Source organism: Procambarus clarkii, chromosome 54, assembly GCF_040958095.1.
Source record: "Procambarus clarkii isolate CNS0578487 chromosome 54, FALCON_Pclarkii_2.0, whole genome shotgun sequence".
NCBI classification, from domain to species: Eukaryota; Metazoa; Arthropoda; class Malacostraca; order Decapoda; family Cambaridae; genus Procambarus; species Procambarus clarkii.
Window position 1 is genome coordinate 23,474,727 of NC_091203.1, and position 10,662 is coordinate 23,485,388.

Consider the following 10,662-nt stretch of genomic DNA (forward strand, 5'->3'; position numbering starts at 1 on the left):
GTCCAGAGACACTCTTTAAGATGGCACCCCACTAATGACCTCATTCACTCCTAACAGCTGTACCACCTACCATATACTCATGCTAAGATACTCATACTCATCAAGCCACCTCCTGTGGTGGTTTAATCTTCATCAACAGATGGACTTGTCATTCTCTATTTTGAAATGTATTCATCAAAAATAAACGGGGAAAAAAATCATACATTTCTTGTGAATTATATTTGAAAATATCAAACAGTATTTCAGGCTCCTGCAATACTGCGTACTTATTTACACGATATTTATATATATATATATATATATATATATATATATATATATATATATATATATATATATATATACACCGTGTTTATATTAACCATGACAGCCGCTTACAGCTGAAGCTTGACTGGATAATAACAAGTATATATGACAAGAACATTATATAATATAATTTTTTGCGAAAAGCATTGATCGTTGCAGCTTGATTCCATATATATATATATATATATATATATATATATATATATATATATATATATATATATATATATATATATATATATATATTAAGGATGAAGTGTTTAATATGCTTATTTTCTACTCCTTTCTGAACCATATATATATATTTTTCTCCTAAGAATATTATTTGGCTGAAAATACTGACATTTGGGACACTGTTATCGTCTTTTGTTCGCGGGTTTAACATAGGGATTTCTTGCAAGGCGACTGGCGGTGTCATCACTGCAGGAGTGACGTCTGTATGAGCCGCTATTGGTGAAGACAGTGAGGGAGGCGGCGTCCCATTGGTCGCGCGAGGCCCGAGGGGGCGGAGCGTAGGTGGCAGAGGGCGGGGAGTGGGTGACAGTGGGCGGAGCGAGGGCGGGGCCACAGAAGGGAGCCTGACAGCAGCGTCAGCGGCCATTACTCGATGGTGGCGGTGAGCGTGTGACACGTCCTGTCCCGCAGCTGTGTTCTGCACCTCTCCGCCCTTACAGCTGTGTTTTAGCCCGCTCAGTTCTCTCTCTCGCCCCGAGAGCTGTGTTCTGGCCCCTGAGAGCCGTGTTCTGAATATTCCCGCCCTGGCTAAGTGCGTTCTGCCTGGCGTACGAGCGTCTATATTTTGATCTAGAGCCAAACTACCTCAGTTTGAACGGTCGTTGTTGTGTTGGGTTTTCTGTAGGAAGGTGACAGGGTTACTCAGGAGTGTATACGTGTGGGAAGCTTTGAAGACCTGTGTGCGCAGATCTCGTGTGTTGGGACGCAGTGCGGTGAACAGCAGGTGACCGCGGGGCGCAGCGGTGTACGGCGCGCGTGTGAGCGGCGGCGTGAAGGAGACGCAGCGGGCGGCGTGAAGGAGACGCAGCGGGCGGCGTGAAGGAGACGCAGCGGGCGGCGTGAAGGAGACGCAGCGGGCGGCCTGAAGGAGACGCAGCGGGCGGCGTGAAGGAGACGCAGCGGGCGGCGTGAAGGAGACGCAGCGGGCGGCCTGAAGGAGACGCAGCGGGCGGCGTGAAGGAGACGCAGCGGGCGGCCTGAAGGAGACGCAGCGGGCGGCCTGAAGGAGACGCAGCGGGCGGCCTGCAGTAGACGCAGCGGGCGGCGTAGGTGATGGTTGCGGGGCTGTGTTAGAGTACCATGGTGCTGGTGGTCGGAGCCTCTGACTACGCCATGTTCCCCGCCGCCAACAGGCCGCCGCCGCCGCCACCGCCGCACGGGGTGGTGGCGCAGCAGGGCCACGCCGGTTACTTCTCCTACTACCCGCAGCAGGCGCACCACCACCACCACCACCACCACCCGCACCACCAGTACGCCCCACCGGACCTCAACTGCAACCTGCAGCCGTTCATGACGGGACAGTTCAGCGAGGGGCTCCAGGGCGCCGCCTGGCACAACCCGACCATGTACATGCCCGCCACCCACCACTCCGCCGCCGCCCACTGCCAGCAGCGCTCACCCACAGGGTATGACGATTGGGCAGCGCCTCTACACCACAACGGCAGCCACGGGGGCGTATCCCCCTTACCGCAACCCCCGATGCTATCCTCCGCCCCCGGGGGCATGCAACACCCGCCCCACACCCCGTCGCCCTGCAACACCACCCAGCCAGGGCCCGCCTCGCCCAACTTCGCCCACTACCAGAAACTGGCCCCCGTCTCGGGGCCCCCGGAGTTCGCCAACGACAGCGGTGTTCCAGGGGGCGGAGGTGCGCAGTCTCCGCACGACAGCGTCCTGAACCTGGGCGAGGGGGCGGCGGAGGTGGGCTCCCCGCCCTCCGCCCACGCCGGCACCCAACGCCCACAGCAAGTGAGGTCTCCGTTTGAATGGATGAAGAAACCGTCCTATCAAGCTCAGCCCAACACAGGTGAGTCTATCACGCCCACACAATTGGCTCTCTCCTATACTAATATATAATATATTTTATTATATTCTCTATCACTAATTATATAATATATTTCTATATTAATATATTAGATTTTTTAATAGTCTCTTGCAACTATATTATATATTTTATATATTCTTTCGCAAATTATATATTTTTATTAATATATTAAAATGTTATAGTCTCTCGCTAACATATAATATATCTTCTATTATATTTACTATATTACAAAATAAATCCTTCCTTAAGAAGGGAAATTGAGAAAGCTTATTTTCATTCGCTAGAAACACCGTGAATGATGTATATAAATGGACGCAAAGTTTTTAAATACATAACAAAATTCAACACGATACAAGGGACCTAAATGAGATAAGTTTAGATTAAGGGAAGACTTGAGTAAACAGGGCCGTTGATTTACGGAACAAATAATCGAAGAATACGCGTCGGATGACTTGATTGTTTCCAGCGTAGGTTAGACATATATGTGTTTGGTGGATGTAAATGGCTCTCAATCCTGGGTCAATAGGCCTCCTGCAGCGGCTCATGCATACGTTCATTTCGCAAAAAAATGAAAAATCAATGAAAAAAATTTCAATAAAACATAAGATAAAATTATGTATTAATAAGAAAAATGAATAAAGTCGTGACCCAAGCACCGGGTCAGTATAAAATACAGGAGAAAAACACGTAATTTTGACTAAAATTATGACATTTAAGCCAATATAGAGAATAATTCATGCAGTCAAACCATATCGTTTTCTGATGAAAATGTTTTGAGATTCAATATGACAAAGCGGCCTGTTATGCCCTAATGGGCGGCCTGCATACTGCTCAGGCCGCCCACTAGAGCAGGACTGAGGCCGCCCACTGGGGCAGGACTCACGCCGCCCACTGGGGCAGGACTCACGCCGCCCACTGGGGCAGGACTCACGCCGCCCACTGGAGCAGGACTCACGCCGCCCACTGGGGCAGGACTCACGCCGCCCACTGGGGCAGGACTCACGCCGCCCACTGGGGCAGGACTCACGCCGCCCACTGGGGCAGGACTCACGCCGCCCACTGGAGCGGGACTCAAGCCGCCCACTGGGGCAGGACTCACGCCGCCCACTGGGGCAGGACTCACGCCGCCCACTGGAGCAGGACTCACGCCGCCCACTGGGGCAGGACTCACGCCGCCCACTGGAGCAGGACTCACGCCGCCCACTGGGGCAGGACTCACGCCGCCCACTGGAGCGGGACTCAAGCCGCCCACTGGGGCAGGACTCACGCCGCCCACTGGGGCAGGACTCACGCCGCCCACTGGGGCAGGACTCACGCCGCCCACTGGGGCAGGACTCACGCCGCCCACTGGGGCAGGACTCACGCCGCCCACTGGAGTAGGACTCACGCCGCCCACTGGGGCAGGACTCACGCCGCCCACTGGGGCAGGACTCACGCCGCCCACTGGGGCAGGACTCACGCCGCCCACTGGGGCAGGACTCACGCCGCCCACTGGGGCAGGACTCACGCCGCCCACTGGGGCAGGACTCACGCCGCCCACTGGGGCAGGACTCACGCCGCCCACTGGGGCAGGACTCACGCCGCCCACTGGAGCAGGACTCACGCCGCCCACTGGGGCAGGACTCACGCCGCCCACTGGAGCGGGACTCAAGCCGCCCACTGGGGCAGGACTCACGCCGCCCACTGGGGCAGGACTCACGCCGCCCACTGGAGTAGGACTCACGCCGCCCACTGGGGCAGGACTCACGCCGCCCACTGGGGTAGGACTCACGCCGCCCACTGGGGCAGGACTCACGCCGCCCACTGGGGCAGGACTCACGCCGCCCACTGGAGTAGGACTCAAGCCGCCCACTGGGGCAGGACTCACGCCGCCCACTGGGGCAGGACTCACGCCGCCCACTGGGGCAGGACTCACGCCGCCCACTGGGGCAGGACTCACGCCGCCCACTGAGGCAGGACTCACGCCGCCCACTGGGGCAGGACTCACGCCGCCCACTGGAGTAGGACTCACGCCGCCCACTGGGGCAGGACTCACGCCGCCCACTGGGGTAGGACTCACGCCGCCCACTGGAGTAGGACTCAAGCCGCCCACTGGGGCAGGACTCACGCCGCCCACTGGAGTAGGACTCACGCCGCCCACTGGGGCAGGACTCACGCCGCCCACTGGGGCAGGACTCACGCCGCCCACTGGGGCAGGACTCACGCCGCCCACTGGGGCAGGACTCACGCCGCCCACTGAGAGTACAAGGATAAAGTGGTCCACTGAGAGTAGGGGAGTGAACTGCTGGCTGACAGCAGCACGTCAGCCGAGATTAATGGCATAACCGCCCCGAGGGACTTGTTAGTTGAGTGTTGCCGCTCAGTGAAGTGTGTTGTCACTCGCTAAGTGTGTGTTGTTGCTCGCTAAGTGTGTTGTTGCTCGCTAAGTGCGTGTTGTTGCTCGCTAAGTGTGTTGTTGCTCGCTAAGTGTGTGTTGCTGCTCGCTAAGTGTGTGTTGTCGCTCGCTAAGTGTGTGTTGTTGCTCGCTAAGTGTGTGTTGTTGCTCGCTAAGTGCGTGTTGTTGCTCGCTAAGTGTGTTGTTGCTCGCTAAGTGTGTGTTGCTGCTCGCTAAGTGTGTGTTGTCGCTCGCTAAGTGTGTATTGTTACTCGCTAAGTGTGTGTTGTTGCTCGCTAAGTGTGTTGCCACTCGCTAAGTGTGTGTTGCCGCTCGCTAAGTGTGTTATCGCTCGCTAAGTGTGTGTTGTTGCTCGCTAAGTGTGTGTTGCTGCTCGCTAAGTGTGTGTTGCCGCTCGCTAAGTGTGTTGTCGCTCGCTAAGTGTGTGTTGTTGCTCGCTAAGTGCGTGTTGCCGCTCGCTAAGTGCGTGTTGCCGCTCGCTAAGTGTGTTGTCGCTCGCTAAGTGTGTGTTGCCGCTCGCTAAGTGTGTGTTGCCGCTCGCTAAGTGTGTGTTGCTGCTCGCTAAGTGTGTGTTGTAGCTCGCTAAGTGTGTTGTTGCTCGCTAAGTGTGTGTTGCTGCTCGCTAAGTGTGTGTTGCTGCTCGCTAAGTGTGTTGTTGCTCGCTAAGTGTGTGTTGCTGCTCGCTAAGTGCGTGTTGCCGCTCGCTAAGTGTGTGTTGTTGCTCGCTAAGTGTGTTGTTGCTCGCTAAGTGTGTGTTGTTGCTCGCTAAGTGTGTTGCCGCTCGCTAAGTGTGTGTTGTTGCTCGCTAAGTGCATGTTGTTGCTCGCTAAGTGTGTGTTGTTGCTCGCTAAGTGTGTGTTGTTGCTCGCTAAGTGTGTGTTGTTGCTCGCTAAGTGTGTTGCTGCTGCTCACTAAGTGTGTTGCTGCTGCTCGCTAAGTGTGTTGCTGCTCGCTAAGTGTGTTGCTGCTGCTCGCTAAGTGTGTTGCTGCTGCTCGCTAAGTGTGTTGCTGCTGCTCGCTAAGTGTGTTGCTGCTGCTCGCTAAGTGTGTTGCTGCTGCTCGCTAAGTGTGTTGCTGCTGCTCGCTAAGTGTGTTGCTGCTGCTCGCTAAGTGTGTTGCTGCTGCTCGCTAAGTGTGTTGCTGCTGCTCGCTAAGTGTGTTGCTGCTCGCTAAGTGTGTTGATGTTGCTCGCTAAGTGTGTTGCTGCTGCTCGCTAAGTGTGTTGCTGCTGCTTGCTAAGTGTGTTGCTGCTCGCTAAGTGTGTTGCTGCTGCTCGCTAAGTGTGTTGCTGCTGCTCGCTAAGTGTGTTGCTGCTGCTCGCTAAGTGTGTTGCTGCTGCTCGCTAAGTGTGTTGCTGCTGCTCGCTAAGTGTGTTGCTGCTGCTCGCTAAGTGTGTGTTGTTGCTCGCTAAGTGTGTGTTGTAGCTCGCTAAGTGTGTGTTGTTGCTCGCTAAGTGTGTTGTTGCTCGCTAAGTGTGTGTTGTTGCTCGCTAAGTGTGTGTTGTTGCTCGCTAAGTGTGTGTTGCTGCTCGCTAAGTGCGTGTTGCTGCTCGCTAAGTGTGTTGTTGCTGCTCGCTAAGTGTGTTGTTGCTCGCTAAGTGTGTGTTGCTGCTCGCTAAGTGTGTGTTGTTGCTCGCTAAGTGTGTTGTTGCTCGCTAAGTGTGTGTTGTTGCTCGCTAAGTGTGTGTTGTTGCTCGCTAAGTGTGTTGTTGCTCGCTAAGTGTGTGTTGTTGCTCGCTAAGTGTGTGTTGTTGCTCGCTAAGTGTGTTGTTGCTCGCTAAGTGTGTGTTGTTGCTCGCTAAGTGTGTTGTTGCTCGCTAAGTGTGTGTTGTTGCTCGCTAAGTGTGTTGTTGCTCGCTAAGTGTGTGTTGTCGCTCGCTAAGTGTGTTGGCGCTTGGACCCTTGGACCTTCCTCTTGGACCTTCCCCTTGGACCTTCCCCTTGGACCTTCCCCTTGGACCTTCCCCTTGGACTTTCCCCTTGGACCTTCCCCTTGGTCCTTCCCCTTGGTCCTTCCCCTTGGACCTTCCCCTTGGACCTTCCCCTTGGACTTTCCCCTTGGACTTTCCCCTTGGACCTTCCCCTTGGACCTTCCCCTTGGACCTTCCCCTTGGACCTTCCCCTTGGTCCTTCCCCTTGGACCTTCCCCTTGGTCCTTCCCCTTGGACTTTCCCCTTGGACCTTCCCCTTGGACCTTCCCCTTGGACTTTCCCCTTGGACCTTCCCCTTGGTCCTTCCCCTTGGACCTTCCCCTTGGACTTTCCCCTTGGACCTTCCCCTTGGACTTTCCCCTTGGACCTTCCCCTTGGACCTTCCCCTTGGACCTTCCCCTTGGACCTTCTCCTTGGACCTTCCCCTTGGACCTTCCCCTTGGACCTTCCCCTTGGACCTTCACCTTGGACCTTCCCCTTGGACCTTCTCCTTGGACCTTCCCCTTGGACCTTCCCATTGAACCTTCCCCTTGGACCTTCTCCTTGGACCTTCTCCTTGGACCTTCCCCTTGGACCTTCTCCTTGGACCTTCCCCTTGGACCTTCCCCTTGGACCTTCCCCTTGGACCTTCCCCTTGGACCTTCCCCTTGGACCTTCCCCTTGGACCTTCCCCTTATACCTTCCCCTTGGACCTTCTCCTTGGACCTTCCCCTTGGACCTTCTCCTTGGACCTTCCCCTTGGACCTTCCCCTTGGACCTTCTCCTTGGACCTTCTCCTTGGACCTTCTCCTTGGACCTTCCCCTTGGACCTTCCCCTTGGACCTTCCCCTTGGACCTTCTCCTTGGACCTTCTCCTTGGACCTTCCCCTTGGACCTTCTCCTTGGACCTTCCCCTTGGACCTTCTCCTTGGACCTTCTCCTTGGACCTTCCCCTTGGACCTTCCCCTTGGACCTTCTCCTTGGACCTTCTCCTTGGACCTTCCCCTTGTACCTTCCCCTTGGTCCTTCCCCTTGGACTTTCCCCTTGGACCTTCCCCTTGGACTTTCCCCTTGGACCTTCCCCTTGGACTTTCCCCTTGGACCTTCCCCTTGGACTTTCCCCTTGGACCTTCCCCTTGGACTTTCCCCATGGACCTTTCTCCTGGTCATTGAGTCAAACTCAACATTAAGGTCATTCACGGAAGCTCATACAAAAGATTACGTGGATAGTTAAATCTGGATTCCAAATTATAATTTATATAGATGTGATAGAGAAACTTGGTCAAATGGAGGAGTAGGTCAGTATATTAAAGAGGACCTGGTATACACAGAACTACTAAACTCAACTAATGAGGTGGTAGACGTACTTGGAATTAAGGTAGAAAACATGAACCTTATTATTATCCTAATATATAAACTGCCAGATTCAACGGTTGAGGAATTCTCAGAGCAGATGCACAAAATAGGAAACATCCTTGATAATCTAGCAAACCCAGTTTCAGATATTATCTTCCTTGGAGATTTCAATTTACCGAGTCTAAGATGGAGAATGGTAAACACAAATATCATAGCAAAGAACCAACCTGGAAATAATCAACCACAGGTCTGAGAACTTTTGAGATTCTGTGACAAATTCTCGCTCAATCAACAGATTACAGAACCAACTAGGAACGAAAACACACTAGACTTGTTATTCACAAACAATGATGAACTAATCAAAGACATAACAATCTCAGATACTTCATACTCAGACCATAGGCTCATTGAAGTGCGAACTAGCATAAATAACGGTAGTAGGTCTAAGAGACCCAACAAGCGAGAAGGAATATTCAATTAATTTAATTTCAACAATAAGAGGATCGACTGGGAAAAAATAAATGTAGACCTTGCAACCATTCAATGGAAGACGGTCTTAAGCGACAAAACTCCCACACAGGGAATAGCTCAACTGACAGCTGAAGCTTGCAAGGTCTGCTTGAAGCACGTGCCTGTGAGGAGGGGCAGAAAGAGGACCACTCTAGAAAGAGAACGGAGACGACTGTACAGAAGGAAAAAAATAACGGAAATGCTTAAGCAGACACAATTTTCACAAAAAGGAAAACAAGCCTAAGCAGGGAGATCGAAGAAATAGAGCAAACGTTGAAGCGATCATACGAGTCTGAGGAAATGGAATTGCAACAGAATGCTATACAAGAGATAAAGAAAAATCCGAAATATTTTTTCACATACGCAAAATCAAAATTAAAACTTCCACCAGTATTGGACCGTTAATTACAACTGAAGGTACGTACACAGAGGACAACACAGAAATTAGTGAAATTCTAAGAAGCCAGTATGAGGCTATGTTTAGCACACCAATAAACAACATGAAAGTTGATGACCCACACAGCTTCTTTATGAATGACATTTAAGCTGCAGATAATATAACGGATATTAACACGAACTCGGAAGATTTTTAAAAGATAAATTGACAATATGCCTATGCACTCAGCTCCTGGGCCTGACTCATGGAATTCATAAAGAAATGTAAAGTACCAGTAGCGAGATCACTCGGCGTAATATGGAGAAAGAGCCTGGATACAGGGGAGATACCAGCAGCACTTAAATCTGCAGATATAGCTCCTCTGCTCAAGGGGGGTAGTGAAGCCATGGCAAAAAAGTATAGACCAGTTGCACTAACATCACACATAATAAAAGTTTTTGAAAGGGTGGTTAGGAATCGAATTTAAGGTTTTATGGGAAATAATGAGCTACATAACCCAGGACAACATAGATTTAGAGCGGGAAGATCCTGTCTGTCACAGTTACTCAACCACTAGGTCAAAATCACAGAAGCTTTAGAAGAAAAACAATGCAGATGTTGTTAATAAGGTTTTCGACTGGGCAGCGGAAAATAACATGATGTTTAACATAATAGATAAATGATAAATTCTAGGTACTCAGATACGGCAAAAATGAGGAACTGAAACATAATACAGGGTACAAAACACAATCAAATGTGCCCATAGTAGGAAAACAGCATGTCAAGGATTTGGGAATAATGATGTCCGACGACCTAACGTTTAGGGAGCATAACCAAGCAAATATCGCGTCAGCCAGAAAAATGATAGGATGGATTACGAGAACTTTCAAATCCAGGGATCCCATCACAATGGTTGTACTCTTCAAGTCACTTGTGTTGTCCCGTCTTGAGTACTGCTCAGTACTCACTTCCCCCTTCAGAGCAGGAGAGATTGCTGAAATAGAGGGAATACAGAGAACATATACGGCACGCATAGACGCGATAAAACACCTAAATTATTGGGATCCAAATGTACTCACTATAAAGGAGACGAGAGATATATCAAATAATATACACGTTTTATTACTGTTTAACGGTACCTTGTCGGCTCTATTGTACCCTACTGTTTAACGGTACCTTGTCGGCTCTATTGTACCCTTCTGTTTAACGGGAGAGAGAGAGAGAGAGAGAGAGAGAGAGAGAGAGAGAGAGAGAGAGAGAGAAGAATTGATCGGGAGTCAGTACATTAGACAATCGACGGTTAGAAAGGCGGGGCCCAAGAACTAACAGCTCGATCCTGCAGGCACCAGTAGTAAATACACACATACATACAAAAACGTACCTACTGAACACCTAAAATCAAAAAACGTCCTTGAAAAGCAGAGATGCACTAGGTATTCAGAGAGAACTATCAACATCAGAGACCCGAGACTGTTCAACACGCTTCCACTACACATAAGGGACATAACTGGCCGACCCCTCACAGTGTTCAAGAGAGAACTATCAACATCAGAGGCCCGAGACTGTTCAACACGCTTCCACTACACATAAGGGACATAACTGCCGACCCCTCACAGTGTTCAAGAGAGAACTATCAGCATCAGAGGCCCGAGACTGTTCAACACGCTTCCACTACACATAAGGGACATAACTGGCCGACCCCTCACAGTGTTCAAGAGAGAACTATCAACATCAGAGGCCCGAGACTGTTC

General features: G+C 51.2%; 1 protein-coding gene across 1 annotated transcript in view; it reads left to right on the plus strand.

Annotated features, from left to right (window-relative positions):
* The first annotated feature begins 628 nt into the window (after positions 1 to 628).
* The window catches only part of LOC138352645 (homeobox protein CDX-1-like), an 81,820-nt gene continuing 71,786 nt past the window's right edge, over positions 629 to 10,662 (plus strand). The window contains exon 1 of the mRNA XM_069305197.1: positions 629 to 2,347. Within this exon, the coding sequence (XP_069161298.1) occupies positions 1,621 to 2,347 (727 nt within the window). The 5' untranslated portion in view covers positions 629 to 1,620. The remainder of the gene's footprint in view (positions 2,348 to 10,662) is intronic.